The sequence below is a fragment of the Lepus europaeus genome, chromosome X, assembly GCF_033115175.1.
Source record: "Lepus europaeus isolate LE1 chromosome X, mLepTim1.pri, whole genome shotgun sequence".
NCBI lineage: Eukaryota > Metazoa > Chordata > Mammalia > Lagomorpha > Leporidae > Lepus > Lepus europaeus.
In genome coordinates this window covers 36117573-36145568 of record NC_084850.1, presented here as the reverse complement: position 1 = coordinate 36145568, position 27996 = coordinate 36117573, and the positions used below count along the sequence as shown (strand labels likewise).

Sequence of the window (27996 nt, the reverse complement as noted above, 5' to 3'; positions counted from 1 at the left end):
ATAACTCTCCAGGAGCCCTGAGTGAGGGCAAGACTGGAGATGGAATAAATACATACAATGTAATCTACAGATGTTGGTGAATCTACCAAATGGACCTGATTGAGCACTCTGCACACTTCTGTGTAAAATAAGCTATTCCAATATCAGTTCCTTTATTGGTTCATATTGCATGCCTCATTAGCATATACTTTCAGTTCCCTGATTGGTTGTTATATTTGCCTTCTGATTGGCTGTTATTCTGATTTCCTCATTGGTTGCTATTCTGCCCCTCTTGATTGGCTAAATCTGTACTCACTTTTCAGATATGGTTCAATTAGAGAGAGCAACTTTGTGTATAAAATAACTAGTACTGGTAAGCTTCTCTGGCAACTCTTCCCTTAGAGTCTGTCTCCTAACTGCTGGTGATTGAAAAAACCTCCTAACAGTCATGATTTCATGTCACTGGAACATTCACGGGCTCTTAAGTCAGTAGAAGCAAATTTATCATGAGTCTCCCTTCCTTAAAAGGTATTCTGTTTCCTGAATCTTTGAATTAACCAGAGTTTGGTGTAATCCTTTTCTGCAGTCAACGGTTTACAGTCACTGTTCATGACTACAGGACCATTTCTTTTGTTTTCCTAAAATGCCTAGTTGGTTTTCTGCACACAAAGAATCCCTTTTAATACAGTGGCCTTTTTATTCTTTTATTTTTAAGTTCAGTAAGCATAGACAAGAATGATAGACACAGAGCAGACAGAGTCTCCATCTACTAGTTCACTCCCCAAATGCCCACAATGACTATGACTAGACCAGACTGAAGGTGGGAGCTGGGAACTCAATGAACTCAATCTAGGTCTCCCACATGAGTGGCACAGACCCAACTACTTGAGTCATCGCCTGTTAACTCCCAGAATCTGCACTGGCAGGAAGCTAAAGTGGGAATCTGAAGCCAAGACTCAATCTTAGGCACTCTGATATGAAATGTGGACACCCCAACCAATGTCTTAACTACTGCACCAAACACCCATCCCTAGTTCTGTTTTTTCTGCACTTCACCTCTGCTCTAAAGGAAAAGGAGACAGTACAAATTTGGTAACACTGTTGCAGAGCCACGTGATAATAGGGCAAGAAAAAGGAGGTAATATATTAAAAAATATTTTCTGTGTATTCCTAATTAGGAAGTCTGGAGAAAAACAAGCAGACTTCTTCCTCATTACAAGTTTCTGAGCTCAGAAACTGTACTCACTTTTTTGTGGCTCAGGTTGCCACAAAAAAAAAAGGCTAGACCTCTCCCCATAGCAGAGGACTGGAAAAAGCCACTATCGGACAGGGGTCTAAAATGGTATACTGAAGGGACAGTCATTTCCCAGCAAGTCATTGTCTCCTTAGTATAGTTCAAGGCAATTTGGGATATCTTGTTCTTGTTTCCTTCTCTATCTTTTTCTTCCATCTCTCTTTTTCTTCTCCTCTTCTGCTGCTCCTGGCCTCCCCACCTCTCCTATCATGGTCTGCCTATATATTTCTTAAGCTAGTCACTGCTACACATAGACTGCTAAAGGCCATTAAGGATAGAGAGACTAGCTACCTCAGAAATTATAAAGACCATGAGAAGGTTCCATAATTGAATTTAGGGAGAGGACAAGAGAGCCTTAATGAAAACTGGGAAAATAAAGAGTTATTTTTCTCTGTAAACATACCTGAAAGTCATAAGCAGAATATGGTGGCAGGTGAGGCGGACTATGGTAGTAGGTATTGTAGGATGCCACTTGGGGACGAGCGTAGTACGAAACAGTTGGATGGGTATTTTCAACAGAACAGTTCAGTGCTGGGAGGGTCGGGTTCTGCATAAAAACACAAATTATAAAAAACATAAATGTTTCTAACTATGAGAATGGTTAAATAAACTCCAGTACATCTATGCTATGAATATCATGTAGCTACAAATAAACAATGATATGGTTATATGTAGTGAAAGAGAAGGTTGTCCATGATACATTGTTCATTTTTTAAAAACCTCGGTAAGTTTAATAAAAAAAATAAATAAATGAAATAAAACACACACACACACAAATAATATAGCATGATCCCAATTTATATAAGAAAGTTAATTACATTTATAAGTATTTTTTTGACAGAGTTAGACAGTGAGAGAGAGAGAGACAGAGAGAAAGGTCTCCCTTTTCCATTGGTTCACCCCCCAAATGGCCGCTATGGCCAGTGTGCTGCGGCCGGCGCGCTGCGCCAATCCGAAGCCAGGAGCCAGGTGCTTCCTCCTGGTCTCCCATGCAGGTACAGGGTCCAAGCACTTGGGCCATCCTCCACTGCCTTCCTGGGCCACAGCAGAGAGCTGGACTGGAAGAGGAGCAACCGGGACAGAACCCGGTGCCCCAACCGGGACTAGAACCTGGGGTGCCAGCACTGCAGGCAGAAGATTAGCCAAGTGAGCCACGGCCCTGGCCCATTTATAAGTATTTTTGCAAATGCAAAGGAATTAATCCCCTGGGAAAAAAAGAGGTAAATGAATATTCTTACTTTTCTTCTTTATACACCCAAGTTTTTATAACTAAAATGCATTTTGTCATTTTGCTCCAACTTTTTAATTTGAAAAATTCAAACCTATAGGAAAGTTGAAACTATTTGTATGATTTTTACATATAAGCATTAAGAAGAAAAAAAGACTAAAAATACAAAATGTCAAATAAATAAGGCTGAACAGGCTACTGCTCTTGCTGTCACAAAATGCATTCAATCACAAAGAGTTTGTTAAAGTTGTGTGGATTCTTGCCAATTTCCAACCTTGCTAAGGAGTTCTCCTGCAGACATGAAAGGTATTCATTTCTCATTAGCCTGTGCGCTAGAGGCAAAATGCTAGCAATGCACAGAACCCATGAAGGACCAAGCAAAACATGATGTTCCTTTTTTTCCCACAAACAAAACAGTACAGAAATAGTTTTATATTGTTTTTACAATCTGATGGTGTGTCACCCTTCAAGGGTTAAAGTGATCTTGTCCAAGATGTGGGCCCTGTTTTCAACAGGGCCAGGGACCGCTAAAGGCAGTTACCACTGCTGTTTAGTTCCCTAGTAGGTCTGTGCTTTGTACGACATGAGTCAAGACGTGGGAGTAAATTTTTTTTCCATCTTCTACGTCATGGGCTCTGCTTCTGTTCACGTGAATAAGTGAAAACTGTGTGAAAAATCAATGTGTCTTCTTTCCTGTACATATCTATGCCACATTAAAGGAGAGCAGACGCTTCCTCTCAAGTGATGAAAATATGTAGGCAGAATTTGGCAGTGGCAAGGCAACCATGTTAGGGTGTTGGCAGGAGAACCTCCCTTACAGCAAGTTTCAACACAGTTCTGTTGCTCCCTTCTTTAGAGTGGGTTACTGTTTACATCTCTAGGAAGTTTGAAGAGCTACAAACTTCAGTCATTACAATGCAGCTCACAAACAACCACAGAAATATTTGTCAGCCTGTCTACCATGGGAGAGGACTGAGATTTTGACTATTCCAAGGGCTGGCTCCATTCACAGAGGAGGAGCGCTCAGAAATGCCCTTACTCTCCAACAAGATTCTAAGAAAAAATTTCATCCCTGGGGAAATACCAGAAATCATGTTCTCTTGGCCTTCTATCAATTAAAAACACCCCCCTCAGCTCTTTCAAGATGAAACTAGCTCTTCTGTCCAAATAAATTAAACTTAACTATGGAGAAACAATAACTCAATGTAAACCATATCTATAGAAGGTTTTTCGTGTTCAGTGAGGTCAGGGGTCCAGGATGATATTTTAAGGAAGCTGATGACCACAGGGCAAAAAACAGGAGAAACACGAGAGTAAGCTTGAATGAGCACATGAAAGCCTGGATAGAGGATGTGGAGAACACTGGGCAACAAGAGAGAAAAAGGAAGAGAGGTTGGGGTGTGAAGAGTTGAGGATAAATGGGGTAAAAAGATGGTCCCAAATAATAGTCTGATTATGTTTTAAATCAATAATTCTGATTTTATAAAAAGGTGTGTTCTGTCTCTATTTGAATACACATATAGGTGTGTGTAAGAGAAAGAGACACAGAGAGAGGAAATGAATGAATTTCTGTGAAAATTCTGCAGCTTAAGTTGTGAGACCCCCATTATTGATCAATGGTAGCGTTCTGAGCACTAGTAAAACAAAAGGTTACTAGGTAGCACAGGAAATGGAGAAAGCAATCTCTCCTGAATGAAATTGAGTCTATTCTGAGACAGATTGTGGACTTTGGAAAGAATGCCACTTTCATTCCTCTCCAGTTTACTTCAAACCAGAGACACCAATTTGGAGGAAATGGCAAGATACATTCGCTTTTTAAAGATTCATCTCAAATCTTTCTTTGATCAACAAATACTTCATCAAATTTTTTTAAGATATTTCTTCAAGAACCTCTAGTCATGGAATGAAGACATCCTTCTTCACTTTCATGATCTCACAACTTTGGAAATGGTGGCTTCTAGCTGATTCTATTAAAGGATGCCAACTGACAGCCCTTGGCCACTGTCCACACTCCCTAGAATTGACTACCATCAGCTAGACAACACGACTGGGTCTCTCTGTAGACCCCAGGGCACTCTGCTCAGAGAGGAAGCAGAACTCAACTCGCCAACCACATTTGGACCTAGGCCAAGGATTATATTTATGTTCACTTAGTTGATGTTCCAGAAATTTCTACATTATGTTCTCTTCTAAGTGATCTAAGTAATGGTTCCTTTGCGTCCCCATAGTAGACACCTATTAGTGTCATCCCATCTAATGAATCAAACTTCTTCTTCCTTGATCTTTTTTTTCATCTTACGATCTCCCCACTTGTCCTTGATAGAGTACCCAGGTTTTGCATTTGATAGTGCTCAGTACTGCCCTTCTTCTCCCTTACTGTTAAAGGAAGTCCTAACAGTTGGAAACAATTCACTTTTAAGTGTTTTTAATTAAAGCTACTAAACAAAGGACTTAATGTCATGTAAAAGAGTTGTGGAACCAGAAAGGGCTATCCCTAGTTAGGGGCTGCTGAGATGGAGTTCAAAAAGCAAAGGGTTGGGCATCTGACAAATTTGGGCTCCAGTAATAGTTCTTCTATATAGCTCTGGGAAAGTCACTTGATGCCTCTTTGCCTATTTCTTCATCTATTAAATGGACGAGTAATAGTCTTACTCTAGAGACCAAAGATAACAGTGAAATTAAAAAACTAGAAATAAACCTACACACCTGTGGTTAACTGATTTTTGACAAGGCGGCTAAAACCATAAATTGGGGAAAGAGTTGTATTTTTTTACAAATGTTCAAGGAAAACTATATATACAGAGGAAAAAGAATGAACTTGGACACATACCTCACATTAGATACAAAAATTATACCAAGACAGAATGGCAGATGTTGGAGTGGCAAGATGGCGGAATAGGAAGGGAGCACACTGATAGTCCGGGAAGAGACAGTTTAATAAAAGTGAAGATACTGCGATTTCAAGGAAGAGTAGGGGAAGAAACAGCAGAGGAAACACTTCCGGAACTAGTGAGTCACAGTGGACCTGCGTGGAGAGCGTGGGAGCTCAAGTTTGGGACACCAGCGGCAGACTCAACACACCAGCGCTGGAACGCGAGGTGAGCCCAACCTCAATAGCCCAAGACACCAGCGGGCAAGCGGAAAGAGGAGACTAGAGGGAACGAGGCTTGAAACTCCATAGGGAAAAGTTCACCAGGCTAACTAGAAGAGAGAGAGAAAAAAAAAGTGACCGATAAGGACACGAGTTTCTCTCTCTCCCCTCACCTATCAAACATGAGCAAGACAAAGAGCAGTCGCCATTTTGGACATACATTATAAGCAGGGCGACCTCAGGTCCGCACCGGACCTGAGTCTAGCAGAAAAACCTGACTCTGGGGGGGGGGGGTGAAATAACAGGAGATTAGGATCTAACTTGGCAACCCAGTGGGAGACTGCAGGAGAATTTGAGCCCAAGCTGAGGGCAGCAGAGATTCCCTGTGTGGTCCTTGGGAAAGAGCTTTGGATTGCTGGCTCCTGTGGGTATATCATTTGCCTGCTAACTACCTCCAATTCTGTTCAGCTGTGTGGAATTACTTCCCTTTTGAATAAAAAAAAAGAAAGAAAGAAAAAAAGAGAGATTTACCACGCCTAACCTGGGAGTGTCACCTTTGGCACACCCTCAACCCTGAGGAACCAAACACAGCTCTCAGTCCACACTCATCTCAAGCCTCTAAGGCTCCATCAAAAAGAGACAGACCACTTAATCTAGAACCATAGTATAACAAGAAAAAACACCACAGGGAAGAAACCAAATATCTCCGACGTGCCAAACAACAAACGCAAAAACCGAGGTAACAAGAACAAGGAAGATACTATGATGCCCCCAAATGAAAAAGACACCCCAATTCAAGATTATGAAGATGATGAGATAGAAGAAATGCAAGAAGCGGATCTCAAAAAATTGATAAGAACAGTAAGAAATTCTCAAAAACAAATTCTTGAACTACAGAAATCCTTAATGGACAAGATAGAAAATCTCTCTCGTGAAAATGAAATCTTACGGAGGAATCAAAATGAAATGAAACAACTAGTAGAACAGGAAACTGTGATGGTGACGAGATATCATAATGAAATGAAGAATTCAATAGATCAAATGACACAATAGAGAGCCTTAAAAACAGAATGGGTGAATCAGAAGAGAGAATATCAGACTTAGAAGACAGAGCACGAAAAGTATACAGTCAAACCAAAGAAAAGAAGAGGAACTTAGAAATCTAAAAAATATTGTGGGAATTTACAGGATACTATTAAAAAACGCAACATTCGGGTTCTAGGAGTTCCTGAAGGCATGGAGAGGGAGAAAGGGATTAGAAGGCCTTTTAGTGAGATACTTGCAGAGAACTTCCCGGGTCTGGAGAAGGACAGAGAAAACCTAGTAAAGGAAACTCATAGAACCCCTAGTAAACATGACCAAAAGAGATCCTCACCATGACATGTTGTAATCAAACTCACCACAGTGAAACATAAAGAATAGATTCTAAAATGTGCAAGAGAGAAACGTAAGATTACTCTCAGAGGATCTCCAATTAGACTCACAGCAGACTTCTCATCAGAAACCCTACAAGCTAGAAGGGAATGGCAAGACATAGCCCAGGTACTAAGAGAGAAAAACTGCCAGCCCAGAATACTATATCCTGCAAAGCTCTCATTTGTGAATGAAGGTGACATTAAGACTTTTCATAGCAAACAGAAATTGAAAGAATTTGTTGCCACTCATCCTGCCCTGCAAAAGATGCTTAAAGATGTGGTACACATGGAAACACAGAACCAATGTCACCAATATGAAAGAAGGTAAAGGAAGGAAACCTCACAGCAAAAGATCACAGGAAGCTCAATTACGCTTTGACATAGAATTAAAATCTGATATTCGTTAAAGCAATGTGTTAAAGTAATCTATTATGTTCTCTTAATGTCTGTTAAATTCTAATTGTTCAAAAACTGCTGCATTTTTATTAAGCGCTATGGATTATTTAAATAGGTGCTTATTTTCAAAGATGTGAATAATCACCTTGTAACAAGGATCAAATTTGGTCTATGTTATGTCATGATTTTAAGGAATCTTATTTCAACCAGATATTTTGGATTTTGAGCCTTCTTGGCATTCTTGACAGGCATTCAAAAAATCAAAGTTTCAAACAATCTGAACTCTAAAATTTCCAGTAAATCTTGGATTTTGGTTTTTCCAGTTTGGGCCCAACTGAAAAAATCGAAGGACCTATGTCTCTCATCTTATAGAGACACCAACTAATCAGGCTATTTGGATTATATTAGAAGTACTGTCAAGAAGTGACGTGGTACTAAATTTTAAGTTTCTATAATGGAAAATGCTATTAATACAAATGTTTGAGAAATAAAAAGTCAAATGATCTTGTGTTACTAGACAGGATAGTTATCTTAATGAGAAAGCCCCAGAGGCCTAAAGGGTTAAATACTTGTAAAATCCTATAGGTGCTTTCAAAAATACTGTGAAGTAAGCAAGTGCCTCTTGTTGGTTGATGAGTTTATAATTTTAAACATGGCGACTTAAAGTCTTTTGTCATCCACAGTTATATATGATTTGCTGCTCATAAAACTTAAGCGTTGTTGGTTCTGTGTTTAGCTGTCCTCCTATAGGTTCCTATGGACTTTGTCCAGCCACTTCTATTGTATTCAGTACTTTGGGATGGCTTTGTAAACAGATGAAGCCAATAATGTATTAACAGTACCAACTGAGAGAAAGTATGGTTAACTGAGGTTACTAAAAACAAAAAGCAATTCAAATCCATTGGCAATCTACAAAAAGAGTTAAAGATTTTAAAAGCTATTATTAAAATCGCTATATTGGTCTATTATGCTATGTTATATGTGTGTACATATTGTATGTCCACATGGGGAAATTTTATTAAGAGTTTTATTTTAAATGGCTTATAGATAAGATTGTCCATAAATTTAAGCTGCTAAAATCAATCAAAGATACATTTTAATTTGTGTGACCTGAATCTGTGTATCATATGTTTTAAACTTATTGGTAGAAAGAAACTAAAAACATTTTAGATGGTTGTGCTTAAGTTTACTGGTTAAACAAACTACACCATATGAGATATTTAAGAGTTGTTTTCAAATACATGATTCTTAAAATTTCTAGAAGGCATTGGACCTTCTGGTAAATGTTTTCTTAAGTTGTTATCTAATGGTTGAAACGGTTTGCTAAGTATTCATGTAATATTGCTATTGTCAGCAAGCGATCTAGGACTTGCTCCCTCATTTCTCTATTCTAAGCCCAACTTGTTCTTTCATTTCTCTATTCTCTTCAAGGTAGGAAACTAATTCTATTATGAAGGAATCTGTAGGATGCACAATTTAATCTTTAGACCTTATACAAGAGATGGCTAACATTTTTCTGTAATAGCATAGCCAAAATAAGAACTTAAATAATAATCTCATAGCTAGATTCACTTCGCCATCAGCGAAGTATACAGTAAGTAGAAGAAACCTCCCTTTCAGACCAAAGGGAAAGAAAGTTTTAAAGTGAGAATATAATTTTCCTCATGGGGATTGTCTACCTTAGAAAAACTACTACAGAACATGCCTGTGACTATAGACTTGTAGTTCAGGCCACCGAAGATTAGAGATGGGACACGGGCACTCCCTTGACTTGCATCCTCTGGTCTGCTTGAACACAAACCAGGAGGAAAAGAAAGCTCGGCATCAGAAGCAATGGGTGGCAGGCCTATTAATGGCTGATCTGTACAGTGATCTGCCCTCAAGGAGACCCAACCGGCCAGTCCACTGCAGTGGCTTTCAATGTGGTAAGCCTGGGCTTCAGCAGAAGTCAGCTTTTGAAGAGCCCTGGCAGCTCTGCCAAGAGTTGGATCACTGGAAATGGACCTGCCCTGGAGTCGAAGGATGCCCAGGTCAGAGCCACAGATCTTATTGGCTCTAAGCTGAAAAGCCCTTCACTCAGCCCTACTTCCAAAGTGACCACTGCAGCTGAGGGGATGGCCAAGTAGGGTCAGCAACATTGCAGGCAGAACTGTAAATTTCTTGTTAGAGATGCCACCTGCCTTTACCTGGCCAGCTCTCCTCCCAGGCCAGCCAAGTAATGAAAGTCAACAGAGTGCCTTCCCCTAGGAGGTTCACACCTCCCTTAGGATATACCCCATGTGAAGAGATAGATAGGTCTGGGCCTCTTAACTTACAAGGCCTAAAACCCACCAGATTATTATCAAGCCCCTTCTATCAGGTTCTATTTGCCTCTCAATCAGAAAACTTAATTGTAGCTTAGACAGCACCTTTCTTAGCTCCTCTAATAATGACTCTGTCCTTTGTTCTAGACCCTGTCTAGCGCACTTGGGCCTCATTCCTTTGTAATCATAACCTCCACTCTACAACCAATGGCTCTACTCCCAACTTGTGTGTACTGATGGTCCTCTTCCCCACTTAATGCTGTATAATTGTTCAGACCTGGTAAATGCCACTCTTAGGATCATTGGTTACTATCCTCACCCTGTCTTTTATGACCTTGTCTAAATATGATCAGAGTCGGCGAACTTGGAAGGCTTCCATAGCCTTGGCAACTCATGACGACAGCCTAGGGTGGTTACTGGCGCCATAAACTAGAGTGTCAATTTGTTGGGTCAACAACAGGAGCCACTGTGCACTTGCTCCTCATGTGGGATCTCTGTCCTTAATGTGCTGTACATTGTGACTTAATGCTATAACTAGTACTCAAACAGTATGTTTCACTTTGTGTTTCTATGTGGGTGCAAACTGTTGAAATCTTTATACTAAATTGATCTTCTGTATATAAAGAGAATTGAAAATGAATCTTGATGTGAATGGAAGGGGAGAGGGAGCGGGAGAGGGGAGGGTTGCAGGTTGAGGGAAGTTATGGGAGGGGGAAGCCATTGTAATCCATAAACTGTGCACTGGAAATTTATGTTCATTAAATAAAAGTTAAAAAAAAAAGATAATTGGAAATGAAAAAAAAACCTGGTTTTAAATTCGAAATGGCATAGAAAATTAATTAATTTTTTAAAAATATTATGTAGGATATCTGTCTTTAATGTGCTGTATACTGTTATTTAATGCTATAACTAGTACTCCAACAGTATTTTTTTCACTTTGTGTTGCTATATGGGGGCAAACTGTTGAAATCTTTACTTAATATATACTAAACTGATCTTCTGTATATAAAGAGAATTGAAAATGAATCTTGATGTGAATGGAAAGGGAGAAGGAGCCGGAAAGTGGAGGGTTGCAGGTGGGAGGGAAGTTATGGGAGGGGGAAGCCATTGTAATCCATAAGCTGTACTTTGGAAATGTATACTCATTAAATAAAAGTTTAATAAATGAAAAAAAAATTAAAAATTAAAAAAAAACCTATGGTATGCAGCAAAAGCAGTGTTAAGAGGAAAGTTTATAGCAATAGGTGCCTACATCAAGAAATTGGAAAGGCACCAAATAAATGAGCCATTAATGCATCTCAAGGATCTAGAAAAACAACAGCAAACCAAACCCAAAGCTGGTAGGGGAAAAGAAATAACTAAAATTAGAGAATAAATAAACAAAATTGAATAAAAAATACAAAACATCAGCAAAACAAAGAGCTGTTTTTTGAAAAATAAACAAAATTGACACACAATTGGGCCAACTAACCAACAAAAGGAGAAAGAAGACTCAAATCAGAGATGAAAAAGAAGTGTAGCAACAGAAATAAAAAGAATCATCAGAAATTACTACAAAGAGCTGTATGCCATTAAAACAGGAAACCCAGAAGAAATTGATAGATTCCTGGACATATATAACCTACTTAAATTGAGCCATGAAGACACAGAAAACATAAACAGACCCATAACCATGACAGAAATTGAATCAGTAATAAAGACCCTCCCAACAAAAATAAGCCCAGGACTAGATTGCTTCATTGCTGAATTCTATGAGACAATTAAAGAAGAACTAACTTCAACTCTTCTCAAGTTATTCAAAACAATTGAACGGGAAGGAATACTCCCAAATTCTTTCTATGAAGCCACCATCACCTTAATTCCTATACCTGAAAAAGATGCAAGAGAGAAAGAGAATCACATACCAATTTCCCTGATGAACATAGATGCAAAAATCCTCAACAAGGCTGGCACTGTGGTGCAGTGGGTTAATACCCTGGCCTGAAGTGCCGGCATCCAATATGGATGCTGGTTTGAGTTCTGCTGCTCCACTTCTGATCTAGGTCTCTGCTATGGCCTGAGAAAGCAGTAGAAGATGGCCCAAGTCCTTGGGCCCCTCACCCACATGGGAGACCTGGAAGAAGCTTCTGGCTCCTGGCTTCAGATCGGCGCAGCTCTAGCCATTGTGGCCATCTGAGGAGTGAACCATCAGATGGAAGACTTCTCCCTCTCTACCTCTCCTCTCTCTATGTAACTCTGCCTTTCAAATAAATAAACAAATCTTTTTAAAAATCCTCAAAAAAATTCTAGCCAACTGAATACAACAACATATCAGAAAGATCATCCACCCAGACCAAGTGAGATTTATCCCTGATATGCAGGGATGGTTCAACATTCACGAATAAATCAATGTGATATATCACATTAACAAACTGGAGAACAAAAATCATATGATTATCTCAATAGTACAAAGAAAAAATGCTGCTGAAGTTCGTATGGAAACACAGGAGACCACAGATAGCTAAAGCAATCTTACACAACAAAAACAAAGCATGGCATCACAATACCAGACATACTGTAAGGCAGTTACAATCAAAACAGCCTGGAGCCAGCACCGTGGCTCACTTGGTTAATCCTCCGCCTGTGGCACCGGCATCCCACATAGGCACCAGTTCTAGTCCCAGTTGCTCCTCTTTCAGTCCAGCTCTCTGCTGTAGCCCAGGAGGGCAGTGGAGGGTGACCCAAGTGCTTGGGCTCTGTACCTGCAAGGAAGACCAGAAGGAAGCACCTGGCTCCTGGATTTGGATCCACATAGCTCTGGCTGTAGCGGCCATTTGGGGTGTGAACCAATGGAAGGAAAACTTATCTCTCTCTCTCTCTCTCTCTCTCTCTCTCTCTCTCTTACTGAATAACTCTATCTGTCAAATAAATTTAAAAAATTAAAACAATATTAAAAAATAAAAATAAAAATAAAACAGCCTGGTACTGGTATAAAAACAGATTGATAGACCAATGGAATACAATAGTTTCACCAGAAATCAATACAAGCACCCACAACCAACATAAATTTGACCAAGGAGCTAAAACCAATCCCTGCAGCAGCACAGTCTTCAAAAATGGTGGAGGGAACAGGCAGTCAAAGGCAAAATTAACATTTGGGATTGCATCAAATTGAGAAGTTTTTGTACTGCAAAAGAAATATTCAGGAAAGTGAAGAGGCAACCAACAGAATGCGAAAAAATATTTACAAACTATGCAACACATAAAGGATTAATAACCAGAATCTACAAAGAAATCATGAAACTCCATAACATCAAAACAAACAACACACTTAAGAGATGGGACAAGACCTCAATAGATATTTTTCTTTTTTTTATTTTTAACTTTTATTTAATGAACATAAATTTCCAGTGCACAGTTTATGGATTACAATGGCTTCCCCCTCCCATAACTTCCCTCCCACCCGCAACCCTCCCCTCTCCCGCTCCCTCTCCCCTTCCATTCACATCAAGATACATTTTCAATTCTCTTTGTATACAGAAGATCAATTTAGTATATATTAAGTAAAGATTTCAACAGTTTGCACCCACATAGAAACACAAAGTGAAACATACTGTTTGAGTACTAGTTATAGCATTAAGTCACAATGTACAGCACATTAAGGACAGAGATTCCACATGAGGAGCAAGTGCACAGTGGCTCCTGTTGTTGACCCAACAAATTGACACTCTAGTTTATGGCGCCAGTAACCACCCTAGGCTGTCGTCATGAGTTGCCAAGGCTATGGAAGCCTTCCAAGTTCGCCGACTCTGATCATATTTAGACAAGGTCATAAAAGACAGGGTGAGGATAGTAACCAATGATCCTAAGAGTGGCATTTACCAGGTCTGAACAATTATACAGCATTAAGTGGGGAAGAGGACCATCAGTACACACAGGTTGGGAGTAGAGCCATTGGTGGTAGAGTGGAGGTTATGATTACAAAGGAATGAGGCCCAAGTGCGCTAGACAGGGTCTAGAACAAAGGACAGAGTCATTATTAGAGGAGCTAAGAAAGGTGCTGTCTAAGCTACAATTAAGTTTTCTGATTGAGAGGCAAATAGAACCTGATAGAAGGGGCTTGATAATAATCTGGTGGGTTTTAGGCCTTGTAAGTTAAGAGGCCCAGACCTATCTATCTCTTCACATGGGGTATATCCTAAGGGAGGTGTGAACCTCCTAGGGGAAGGCACTCTGTTGACTTTCATTACTTGGCTGGCCTGGGAGGAGAGCTGGCCAGGTAAAGGCAGGTGGCATCTCTAACAAGAAATTTACAGTTCTGCCTGCAATGTTGCTGACCCTACTTGGCCATCCCCTCAGCTGCAGTGGTCACTTTGGAAGTTGGGCTGAGTGAAGGGCTTTTCAGCTTAGAGCCAATAAGATCTGTGGCTCTGACCTGGGCATCCTTCGACTCCAGGGCAGGTCCATTTCCAGTGATCCAACTCTTGGCAGAGCTGCCAGGGCTCTTCAAAAGCTGACTTCTGATGAAGCCCAGGCTTACCACATTGAAAGCCATGGCAGTAGTCTGGCCGGTTGGGTCTCCTTGAGGGCAGATCACTGTACAGAACAGCCATTAATAGGCCTGCCACCCATTGCATCTGATGCCTAGCTTTCTTTTCCTCCTGGTTTGTGTTCAAGCAGACCAGAGGATGCAAGTCAAGGGAGTACCTAAGTCCCATCTCTAATCTTCGGTGGCCTGAACTACAAGTCTATAGTCACAGGCATGTTCTGTAGTAGTTTTTCTAAGGTAGACAATGCCCATGAGGAAAATTATATTCTCAACAAATTCTTTCAATTTCTGTTTGCTATGAAAAGTATTTATTTCACCTTCATTCACAAATGAGAGCTTTGCAGGATATAATATTCTGGGCTGGCAGGTTTTCTCTCTTAGTACCTGGGCTATGTCTCGCCATTCCCTTCTAGCTTGTAGGGTTTCTGATGAGAAGTCTGCTGTGAGTCTAATTGGAGATCCTCTGAGAGAAATCTGACGTTACTCTCTTGCACATTTTGCAATCTTTTCTTTATGCTTCACTGTGGTGAGTTTGATTACAACACGTCATGGTGAGGATCTCTTTTGGTCATGTTTATTAGGGGTTCTATAAGCCTCCTATACTAAGATGTCTCTGTCCTTCTCCAAACCTGGGAAATTTACTGCTAGTATCTCACTAAAAAGGCCTTCTAATCCTTTCTCCCTCTCCATGCCTTCAGGAACTCCTAGAACCCGAATGTTGCGTTTTTTAATACTATCCTGGAGATTCCCACAATATTTTTTAGATTTCTAAGTTCCTCTTCTTTTCTTTGGTTTGACTGTATACTTTGCTGTGCTCTGTCTTCTAAGTCCGATATTCTCTCTTCTGCTTCGCCCATTCTGTTTTTAAGGCTCTCTAATGTGTTTGTCATTTGATCTATTGAATTTTTCATTTCATTATGATTTCTCGTCACCATCACAGTTTCTTGTTCTTAGTTGTTTCATTTCATTTTGATTCCTCCGTAAGATTTCATTTTCACGAGAGAGATTTTCTATCTTGTCCATTAAGGATTTCTGTAGTTCAAGAATTTGTTTTTGAGAATTTCTTACTGTTCTTATCAATTTTTTGAGATCTGCTTCTTGTATTTTTTCTATCTCATCATCTTCATAATCTTGAATTGGGGTGTCTTTTTCATTTGGGGGCATCATAGTGTGTTCCTTGTTCTTGTTACCTCGGTTTTTGCGTTTGTTATTTGGCACGTCGGAGATATTTGGTTTCTTCCCTGTGGTGTTTTTTCTTGTTATACTATGTTTCTAGATTAAGTGGTCTGTCTCTTTTTGATGGAGCCTTAGAGGCTTGAGATGGGTGTGGCCTGAGAGCTGTGTTTGGTTCCTCAGTGTTGAGGGTGTGCCAAAGGTGACACTCCCATGTGTCTGTTGGCCATTTGGATTTCCTCTTTCGAAAAATGTCTGTTGAGGTCCTTGGCCCATCTCTTAAGTGGGTTGTTTGTTTTGTTGTTGTGGATTTTCTTGATTTCTTTGTAGATTCTGGTTATCAATCCTTTATCTGTAGTATAGTTTGCGAATATTTTTTCCCATTCTGTTGGTTGCCTCTTCACTTTCCTGACTGTTTCTTTTGAAGTACAGAAACTTCTCAATTTGATGCAATCCCAAATGTTAATTTTGGTTTTGACTGCCTGTGCTGTTGGAGTATTTTCCAGGAAGTCTTTGCCTGTGCCTATATCTTGCAGGGTTTCTCCAATGCTCTCTAATAATTTGATGGTTTCGGGTCGTAGATTTAAGTCTTTAATCCATGTTGAGTGAATTTTTGTGTAAGGTGATAGGTATGGGTCTTGCTTCAGTTCAAAATCACTAGCAATCAGAGAAATGCAAATCAAAACCACAATGAGGTTCCATCTCACCCCGGTGAGAATGGCTCACATCCAGAAATCTACCCACAACAGATGGTGGAGAGGATGTGGGGAAAAAAGGACACTAACCCACTGTTGGTGGGAATGCAAACTGGTTAAGCCACTATAGAAGTCAGTCTGGAGATTCCTCAGAAACCTGAACATAACCCTACCATACAACCCAGCCATTCCACTCCTTGGAATTTACCCAAAGGAAATTAATTTGGCAAATAAAAAAGCCATCTGCACATTAATGTTTATTGCAGCTCAATTCACAATAGCTAAGACCTGGAACCAACCCAAATGCCCATCAACAGTAGACTGGATAAAGAAATTATGGGACATGTACTCCATAGAATACTATACAGCAGTAAGAAACAACGAAACCCAGTCATTTGCAACAAGATGGAGCAATCTGGAAAACATCATGCTGAGTGAATTAAGCCAGTCCCAAAGAGAAAAATATCATTTGTTTTCCCTGATCGGTGACAACTGAGCGCCAAAGGGGAAACCTGTTAAGTGAAATGGACACTATAAGCAACAATGAACTGATCAGCTCCTGTCCTGACTTTAGATGTACAATGTAATACTTTATCCTTTTTAGTATTTGTTGTTGTTGTTGTTGTTCTAATACTATTGGTTGAACTCAGTAATTAACACACAATTATTCTTAGGTGTTTAAATTTTAACTGAAAAGTGATCCCTGTTAAATCTAAGAGTGGAAAAAGAGAGGGAGGAGACGAACAATTTGGAACATGCTCAATCGGACTGGCCGCAAATGGTGGAGTTAGAAATGTGCCAGGGGATTCCAACACAATTCCATCAAGATGGCATGTACCAATGCCATCGCACTAGTCCAAGTGATCAATTTCAGCTCGCAATTGATAGTTCTGATAGGTCTAAGAGTCAAAGAGATCACACAAACAAGACAAGTATCTGCTAATACTAACTGATAGAATCAAAAAGGGAGAGAAAGATCCAACATGGGAAGTGGGATACACAGCAGACTCATAGGATGGCAGATGTCCTAAACAACACTCCGGCCTCAGAATCAGCCCTCAAGGCATTCAGATCTGGCTGAAGAGCCCATGAGAGTATAGCAGGCATGGAAAGCCAAGATATCATGGGAAAAAAAAAAAGACCTAAATGAATGATCTCTGTGAGTGAGATCCCAGTGGAAAGAACGGGGCCATCAAAGAAGGAGGTACCCTTCTCCGAAGGGAGGAGAGAACTTCCACTTTGACTATGACCCTATCGGAATAAGATCGAAGTCAGCGAACTCTAAAGGCTTCCATAGCCCTGGCAACTCATGACTAGAGCCTAGGGAGATTACTGACGCCATGAACAGGAGTGTCAAATTGTTAAATCAGCAACAGGAGTCACTGTGTACTTACACCCCATGTGGGATCTGTCCCTAATGTGTCGTCTAAAGCCAAGTGATGCTATAACTAGTACTGAAACAGTATTTTTATACTTTGCGTTTCTGTGTGGGCACAAACTGATGAGGTCTTTACTAATTATATACTGAATTGATCTTCTGTATATAAAGAGAATTGGAAATGAAAAAAAAAAACAACCTGGTGTTAAAATGGAAATGGCATAGAAAATTAATTAATTTGAAAAAAAAATTATGTAGGATCTCTGTCTTTAATGTGCTGTACATTGCTATTTAATGCTATAATTAGTAATCCAATGGTAGTTTTTTCACTTTGTGTTGCTATATGGGCAAAATGTTGAAATCTTTACCTAATATATACTAAACTGATCTTCTGTATACAAAGAAAAAAAAAAAAAAAGGTGACACTCCCAGGTTAGGCGTGGTAAATCTCTCTTTCTTTCATTCTTTCTTTCTTTTTTTTTATTCAAAAGGGAAGTAATTCCACACAGCTGAACAGAATTGGAGGTAGTTAGCAGGCAATTGATATACCCACAGGAGCCAGCAATCCAAAGCTCTTTCCCAAGGACCACTCTGCTGCCCTCAGCTTGGGCTCAAATTCTCCTGCAGTCTCCCACTGGGTTGCCAAGTTAGATCCTAACCTCCTGTTATTTCACCACCACCCCCCCCCCCAGAGTCAGGTTTTTCTGCTAGGCTCAGGGCCAGTGCAGACCTGAGCAGTCCAAAATGGCGACTGCTCTTTGTCTTGCTCATGTTTGATAGGTGAGGGGAGAGAGAGAAACTCGTGTCCTTATCAGTCACTTTTTTTTCTCTCTCTCTTCTAGTTAGCCTAGCGAAATTTTCCCCACGGGGTTTCAAGCCTCGTTCCCACTAGTCTCCTCTTTCTGCTTGCCCACCAGTGTCTCAGGCTATTGAGGTTGGGCTCACCTCGCGTTCCAGCACTGGTGTGTTGAGTCTGCCGCTGGTGTCCCGAACTTGGACTCCCATGCTCTCCACGCAGGTCCACTCTGAATCACTAGTTCCATAAGAGTTTCCTCTGCTGTTTCTTCCCCTACTCTTCCTTGAAATTGCAGTATCTCCACTTTTATTAAACTGTCTCTTCCCTATCAGTGTGCTCCCTTCCTATTCCGCCATATTGCCGCTCTCCCACTTTGTTTTTAGGGACAAGGTGTTCAGCCTCCTGAAGTTCCATATCTGAAAGCTTCCTTCTGGAAATGTTGCCCTCAATAGACATTTTTCAAAAGAGGAAATTCAAATGGCCAACAGGCACATGAAAAAAATGTTCAATATCACTAGCAATCAGGGAAATGTAAATCAAAACCACAATGAGGTTTAACCTCACCCTGCTGAGAATGGCTCACATTCAGAAACACCAACAATGGATGCTGGCGAGGATGTGGGGGAAAAGGGACACTAACCCACTGTTGGTGGGAATGCAAACTGGTTAAGCCACTGTGGAAGTCAGTCTGGAGATTCCTCAGAAACCTAAATATAACCCTACCATACAACCCAGCCATACCACTCCTTGGAATTTACCCAAAGGAAATTAAACTGGCAAACAAAAGAGCTCTCTGCACATTAATGTTTATTGCAGCTCAGTTCACAATAGCTAAGACCTGGAACCAACCTAAATGCCCATCAACAGTAGACTGGATAAAGACATTATGGGATATGTACTCTATAGAATACTATACAGCAGTATAAAACAATGAAATCCAGTCATTTGCAACAAAATGGAGGAATCTGGAAAACGTCATGCTGAGTGAATTAAGCCAGTCCCAAAGGGACAAATATCAAATGTCTCCCTGTTCGTCAACAACTAACTAAGCACCAAAGGGGAAACCTGTTGAAGTGAAATGGACACTATGAGAAATGGTGACTTGATCAGCTCTTGTACTGACTGTTGATGTACTATTTAATACTTTCTCCCTTTTAGTATTTTTTTGTTCTAGTCCAATGTGAAGTAATGCTATAACTAGTACTGAAACAGTATTTTACACTTTGTGTTTCTCTGTGGGTACAAACTGACTTAATACACACTAAATCGATCTTCTGTATATAAAGATAATTGAAAATGAATCTTGATGTGAATGGAATGGGAGAGGGAGAGGGAGCGGGAGATGGGATGGTTGCTGGTGGGAGGGTGGTTATGGGGGGCAGGAAGCCATTGTAATCCATAAACTGTACTTTGGAAATTTATATTTACTAAATAAAAGTTAAAAAAAATACTAAAAAAAAACGGTGCAGGGAAAATCATATTTCCACATGCAGAAGTATGAAGTAAGACCCCTACCTTACACCTTATACAAAAATCCACTCAAAATTGATTAAAGGTCTAAATCTATGATATGACACCATCAAATTATTAGAGAACATTGGGGAAACCCTGTATGACATTGGCATATGCAAAGAGTTCTTGGAAAAGACCCCAGAGGCACAGACAGTCAAAGCCAAAATTAACAAATGGGATTACATCAGATTGAGATGTTTCTGTACTGCCAAAAATACACTCAGGATAGTGAAGAGGCAGGGGCTGGTGCTGTGGCACAGCAGGTTAACGCCCTGGCCTAAAGCACCGGTATCCCATGTGGGTGCCGGTTCGAGTCCTCACTGCTCCACTTCCAATACAGCTCTCTGCTATGGCCTGGGAAAGCAGTAGAAGATGGCCCAAGTTCTTGGGCCACTGCAGCCATGTGGGAGACCCAGAGGAAGCTCCTGACTCCTGGCTTCGGATTGGCACATATGCCTCTCCTCTCTCTGTGTAACTCTGACTTTCAAATAAATAAATAAATCTTTAAAAAATAAAGTGAATAAATTGTGTATAAACAATGCAACTGACAAAGGATTAATAACCAGAATATACAAAGAGATCAAGGAACTCCACAGCAACAAGGCAAACAATGTAGTTAAGAGATGGGCAAAGGACTTAAACAGACATTCCTCAAAAGAGGAAATCCAAATGGCCAACAGACACATGAAGAAATGTTCAGGATCACTAGCCATGAGGGAAATGCAAATCAAAACCACCATGAGTTTTCACCTCACCCCAGTTAGATTGGCTTTCATACAGAAATCAACAAAAAACAAATGCTTGTGAGGATGTAGAGAAAGAGGTATCCTAATCCACTGTTGGTGGTAATGTAAACTGGTAAGGCCACTCTGGAGGACAGTATGGAGATACCTCAGAAATCTGAATATAGACCTACCATTTCACCCAGCCATCCCACTCTTTGGAATTTACCCAACGGAAATCAAATCAGTAAATAAAAGAGTTATTTGCACCGTCATGTTTATTGCAGTTCAATTCACAATAGCTAAGACATGGAACCAACCTAAATGTCCATCAATCAAAGACTGGATAAAGAAAATGTGGGATATGTACACTATGGAATATAACAAAGCAGTAAAAAAAAAATGAAATCCGCTCATTTGCAACAAAATGGATGAATCTGAAAAACATCATACTTAGTGAAATAAGCCAGTCCCAAATGGACAAATATCATATTTTCTCCCTGATTTGCAGTTACAAATAGAGCAACTAAAACGAAATCTGCAAAAATGAAATTGACACTTTGAGAAGGAATGACCTGAGCCTCCCTTGTGTTTACTGTCAAGGAACAGTTTTGGGTTTTTTTATTTTTTTCATTTTTTTCTCTTCATACTATTTGTTGACCTCATTACTTAACATAAAGTTAATCATATGTGTATAAAGTCAATTGAGGATGGATCTCAGTAAGAAATAAGTGTTGGAATAAGAATAAGAGAGGGAGGAGGAAGTTTGTAACTGTAAATCTGTATAGTTCTGCATACATTGCTAAGGACTAACTTCTAAGGGTACAGTTTAAAAACTTTTCTTGGGACCACAAATCCCGTTAAGCTGGGTGGTAAAAATGCTATCTTAAATGTTAAAGTGATCATATTAAGTGTTAAAGTGGAGATATAGATAGGATTAATTATAAAAGTGACCATACAGATGGGATCAAGTGTTGGGTGATTATAATAGACAAAGTTAAAAAGGAGAGAATGTTCCAACATGGGAAGCAGTACACACAGCAGACTCATACAATGACAGTTGCTTTAAGTAACACTCTGACCTCAGAATCAGTCCTTGAGGCTTCCTGGTCTGGCTGAAAACCCCATGAGAGCATTTCTGGCCTGGAAAGCCAAGACACTGTGGCCAAAAATATTCTACATGAAGGATCTCTGTGAGTGAGATCCCAGTGGAAAGAAGTGGCCATCAAAGAAGGATGTACTTTTCTCTAAAGGGAGGAGAGAACTTCCACTTTGCTTATGGTCTTGTCTAATACTGATGGAGTTTGTGGATTCAAAAGCTTCCATAGTTTAGGCAGTTCATGTCAAGAGTCTCAGGTGGTCACTAACATCATACATAAGAGTGTTAATTGTTAAATTAACAACAGGAGTCACTGTGCACTAACCTACCATGCAGGACCTCTGTCCTTAATGAGTTGTATTATGAGAGCTAACTGTGATACTTGTCCTCGAAGAGTTTTTTTTGTGTGTGTGTCTGTGTGTGCAAATTGTTGAAATTTTTACTTAGTATAGAGTTGGTCATCTGTGTACAAAGTTAATTGAAAATGAATCTTAGCCAGCGCCGCGGCTCACTAGGCTAATCCTCCGCCTTGCGGCGCCGGCATACCAGGTTCTAGTCCTGGTCGGGGCGCCGGATTCTGTCCCGGTTGCCCCTCTTCCAGGCCAGCTCTCTGCTGTGGCCTGGGAGTGCAGTGGAGGATGGCCCAAGTGCTTGGGCCCTGCACCCCATGGGAGACCAGGAGAAGCACCTGGCTCCCGCCATCGGATCAGCGCTGTGCGCCGGCCACAGTGCGCCAGCCGTGGCGGCCATTGGAGGGTGAACCAACGGCAAAGGAAGACCTTTCTCTCTGTCTCTCTCTCTCACTGTCCACTCTGCCTGTCAAAAAAATGAATCTTAATGGAGAATGGGTCTGGGAAGGAGAGAAGGATGAGAAGTAAGAGTGGGAGCATAGGTGGAAGGGTGGGTATGGTGGAAAGAATAACTCTATTCCTAAAGTTGTACATATGAAATTTGTATTCCTTAAAAAATAAATTAATGAATTAAATATATATAAACTGTATATATGAAATTTGTTCCCTTTGTATAAATAAATGGAAATATGTATTCAAACAAATGCTTATATATGAATGTTCATAGCAGCATTCTTCCCCCAAACCACAAAGTGGAAATAACCCAAATGTCCATCAACAAATAAAAAAGCAAACATAATGTGGCATACCCATACAATGGAATAGTGTTCCTTTATAAAAAGGAATGAAGCAGTGATATGCACTATAAGACAAATCTTGAAAATTTTAAGTAAAAGGATTCAGACACAGAAGTTCACATATTGTATGATTCAATTTATTTAGATAAATCTATATGGATGGAAAGCAGATTAGTGGTTGCTGGGGGCACAGGAGAAGGGGAATGAGAACTAGCTGGTAAGGGGCACAAGTTTCAGGTAAATAAAATGTTCTGCAACCAGATAGAAATGATTATTGTACAACAGACCTACTTGGAGCTGAGTCCTGCTGTATGTTTGCAGACAGACAGACACAGACACACACACACACACACACACCAATATGAAAAAGATCTAGAATGAAAGAATGGGAACATAGGAAGGCTGAGACTGAGTCTGAGATTCAGGTTAAAGTTGAAGTTGAAGGCAAGACCTGGCAAAGCAACTCAGTCTAAGGCTTGCTTTTCAAATACAACAAGAGCCCAGATGCTCATTCTGGAAAAACTCCAGGATAAAATTCCTGAGTAAGGGTAGACTAACATTAATCTTACCTATAACTAAAAATTCCTCTTTCCTTCCATCTCTGCTAAAGTTGAAAGAAAACTTACCCTAAATTTGTAGCTACTAGAAGTGGGAAGATTGAGTGGGGGGCCAGATGGCTGGCATTGTGGCATAGGGGGTTAAGGTGCCATCTGCAACACTAGCATCATATATGGGCACTTGTTTGAGTCACAGCTGCTCCACTTCCAATCTAGCTCCCTGCTAATGTGCCTGGGAAAGCAGAAGATGTCCCAAGTGATTGGGACCCTGCACCCACATGGGAGACCCAGGAGAAACTCCTGGCTCCTGGTTTCAGTCTGGCCTAGCCCCAGCCATTGCAGCCATTTGGAGAGTGAACCAGCAGGTAGAAGAACTCTCTCTCTCTCTCCTCTCTATCACTAACTCTGACTTTCAAACAAATAAGTAAATGTAACTCTTTCAAATAAATAAATATTTTAAGATAAATAAATAAAAGTGTGGGGGCTGGGTAGGACAGATGATGTTGTCATAACCAGTATGAATGAGGGACTGAGAACTTCCTTCCTTCCTCTTCACTCTGCCCCTGAAATGTGTGTCAAGAACACAGGTAATTCATGTTAACAAGAAATATGTGCAGACTAATGGCAATTTATTAGTTTCTTCAACCTGAGATATCTGAAGGCAGATATATCCTTGAAGCAATTGCTTCTGATTTCTCTCATCAAAATCAGTGTCCCCTTGCACCCAACCATATAGCCTTGCCCTCTACACCCTACAGGGACACTATGAACTGGAAAGTCACTTCCTTCTTACCATGTCCTTAAAGCCTCCAAGGACAGCAGCAGTGATGATGCCCAGGAACAGGCCGACAATGTTGAGAATGGTGGCAGACCAGAGCAGGTGGTAGAGGTGGATGATGTCCTGGCAGCTGCTGACGTCTATGTATTCATAGTACCCACCAGTGATCTCCACGCGACTGTCAGGGAGGAGCACACCCCATTAGCCCCCAGGGAATAGAATGCCTCCCCCATCCCCATGCCCTGCCCAGGGATTTGGCTATCATGGAGCTCAGTGAAAGAACAGGTGTGCAGGTGGGCAGCTATCATAAGGACATCATAGTAATTAACTTGGGAGGGCAAGACTTTATAATAAATGTTATTGATCTTTATACAAAACAAGCACACTCCTACCTTTCAGAGAAACGCTTGTAACCATCATTAACACTAATCCTAGATAGCATTTATTGACACTTGTTATGTACCAGACACAGTTCTGAGCATGTTACATATGTGAATTCATTAAATCTGTGCTTTCCAGTATTGTCACTACTAGCCACATGAAGCTATTTAAGATAAAATTAGGAGCTTAAAATTCAGTTGTTCAGTCTCACCAGCCACATTTCAAGTGTGCAACAGCCACTGATAGCTAGTGGCTACTGTACTGGACACAGCAACTTGAAGAACATTTTCATTATCACAGAAAGTTCTATGAAACAGAGTTTCAAGTTCTTAGAATATTCTAGGAGGTAAGTGCTATCACCATTCCTATTTTACAGATGAATAAATTGAAAAAGTACAGACAGGTTAAGGAACTTGCCCAAGTTGTAAGTGGTACAGCTAGAATTTGAATTCAGGCTTCAAATACTTTAGTGTCTCTTCTTTCAAAACACAAGAAAACAAAACAAAAAAACAATGTCCCAATAAAGAAGTAAAGCCGATTTGCTTCATGACATCCAAATACTACATCCTTGGAGAAGCCTTCCATGACCACTATCTCGAGACACCAGGGGCCAGTGTTGTGGCTTCATAGGTAAAGATACCACCTGCGATGCCAGCATCCCATATGGGTAAGGGTGCACATATGGGTGCTTCACTTCTGATCTTAGGCTAATGACCTGAGAAAAGCAGTGGAAGTTGGCCCAAATGTTTGTACCCCAGCACCCATGTGCAAGACCCAAATGAAGCTCCTGGCACCTGTTTTCAGCCAGGCCCAGCTCTGGCTATTGCAGTCACCTGGGGAATAAGCCAGTAGATAGAAGATCGATCTCTCTCTCTCTCTCTCTCTCTCTCTCTCTCTCTCTCTCACTTTCAAATAAATAAATTTTTAAAAATTTTAAAAAGATAAGCTCACCAATATTTGAAACCCACTCTTCTCAATGGTACACTTCCACTCTGGAATTTTAAGGGTATTTCAATTCACCAGAATTTGAACTGAATTTCAGTATTTTCAGGAACAGAGTTGAAGAGTCCACTCACTTGAGTGTCTGCTACTAGTTGGCATTGTCTAGGCACCAGGGGTGTGGCAGGGAACATGCACAGATTCCTACTGCCCTAAAAAGGCGCAGCTAGAAAGGACAGACCTGTGTCTATAAGTAGATTTGTGACTGTAGAGACAGAATAGTGGCTTCAGAGGCAGTGTCTGATGTTCTCCCAAATGATTTTTGACCTATCTCCTAAAGCACTGAGAGTGGACAAATAGCATTTACAGTCTCCAACTTATACCAGTTTGACTTATGGTTTTTCAATATTACAGTGGTGTGAAATGTACATGTATTCAGTAGGAAGTGTAATTTGAATTTCGAGTTTGGATCTTTTCCCTGGCTGGTATTGTGTAGTATGATCTTCTCTCGTGATGCTGGGCAGGGCAGCAGCTACAGCTTCTACTAAGCCAGGTGATCACCAGGGGAGACCACTAACACTATAGTGTACTGTATTATTAAGCTAAGATGTGCAAATAGGTTATGGGCATTAAATACATATTTCACTTATGATACTTTAAGCTATAATGAGTTTATCAGGATGTAACCTCATTGTATGTTGAGGAGCATTTTTATAGACAGGCTATATACTAAAGCAGATAATGGAGTCAGAATGTATTCAAATAATATCTCTGTTGAGCCTTAAAAACAGACTGGTTGAAGCAGAAGAGAGAATATCGGACTTAGAAGACAGAGCACAGCAAAGTATACAGTCAAACCAAAGAAAAGAAGAGGAAATTAGAAATGTAAAAAATATTGTCGGGAATCTACAGGATACTATTAAAAACCCAACATTCGGGTTCTAGGAGTTCCTGAAGGCATGCAGAGGGAGAAAGGATTAGAAGGCCTCTTTAGTGAGATACTAGCAGAAAATTTCCCAGGTTTAGAGAAGGACAGAGACATCCTAGTTTAGGAAGCTCATAGAACCCCTAATAAACATGACCAAAAGAGATCCTCAACACGACATGTTGTAATTAAACTCAACACAATGAAACAGAAAGATCCTAAAATGTGCAAGAGAGAAACGTCAGATTACTCTCAGAGGATCTCCAATTAGACTCACAGCAGACTTCTCATCAGAAACTGTACAGGCTAGGAGGGAATGGCAAGATATAGCCCAGGTACTAAGAGAGAAAACCTGCCAGCCCAGAATACTATATCCTGCAAAGCTCTCATTTGTGAATGAAGGTGAAATAAAGACCTTTCATAGCAAACAGAAATTGAAAGAATTTGTTGCCACTCGTCCAGCCCTGCAAAAGATGCTTAAAGATGAGATACACACAGAAACACAGAAACATGGTCATCAATATGAAAGAAGGTAAAGGAAGAAACCTACTAGTAAAAGATCATAGGAAGCTCAAAGCATATACTAGAAAATATCTTTGGGAAAATGGCAGGGCAAAGTCACTACTTATCAATAGTCACATTGAACGTTAATGGACTTAACTATCCAGTTAAAAGGCACAGACTGGCTGAATGGATTAAGGAACAAAACCCATCTATTTGCTGCCTACAAGAAACACATCTTTCCAACAAAGATGCATGCAGACTGAAAGTGAAAGGATGGAAAAAGATATCCCATGCCAACAGAAACCAAAAAAAGCAGCTGTAGCCATATTAATATGAGACAAAATAAACTTTAACACAAAAACTGTTAAGAGAGACAAAGAGGGACACTATATAATGATTAAGGGTTCAATTCAACAGGAAGACGTAACTATTATAAATGTATATGCACCTAATGACAGGGCACCGGTTTATTTAAAAGATTTGTTAAGGAACTTAAAGGGAGACTTAGACCCCAATACAATAGTACTGGGGGACTTCAATACTCCACTCTCAGAAATAGACAGATCACCTGGACAGAAGATCAACAAGGAAACAGCAGATTTAATCGACACTATTGCCCAAATGGATCTAACAGGTATCTGCAGAAGTTTTCATCCTACACATAAAGAATTTACATTCTTCTCAGCACTGCATGGAACCTTCTCTAGGATTGACCACATACTAGGCCATAAAGCAAGTCTCAGCAAATTTAAAAGAATTGGAATCATACCATGCAGCTTCTCAGACCACAGTGGAATGAAGGTGGAAATTAGCAACTCAGGAATCCCTAGAGAGTATGCAAAAACAAGGAGACTGAACAACATGCTCCTGAACGAACAATGAGTCATAGAAGAAATCAAAAGAGAAATCAAAAACTTTCTGAAAGTAAATGAGGATAACAACACAACATATCAAAACTTATGGGATACAACAAAAGCAGTGTTAAGAGGAAAGTTTATATCAATAGGTGCCCACATTAAGAAATTGGAAAGGCACCAAATAGATGAGCTTTCAATGCACCTCAAGGATCTAGAAAAACTGCAGCAAACCAGACCCAAATCTAGTAGGAGAAGAGAAATAATTAAAATCAGAGAAAATAAACAGGATTGAATCCAAA

At 40.2% G+C, this 27996-nt stretch overlaps 1 protein-coding gene across 2 annotated transcripts in view; it reads right to left on the bottom strand.

Annotated features, from left to right (window-relative positions):
• The window catches only part of TMEM255A (transmembrane protein 255A), an 82484-nt gene that overhangs the window by 10761 nt on the left and 43727 nt on the right, over positions 1 to 27996 (bottom strand). For both annotated transcript variants that reach the window (XM_062184559.1, XM_062184560.1), the window contains 2 exons: positions 24107 to 24269; positions 1677 to 1820 (listed from right to left, as the gene is read on the bottom strand). In XM_062184559.1, the coding sequence (XP_062040543.1) occupies positions 1677 to 1820; positions 24107 to 24269 (307 nt within the window). The remainder of the gene's footprint in view (positions 1 to 1676; positions 1821 to 24106; positions 24270 to 27996) is intronic.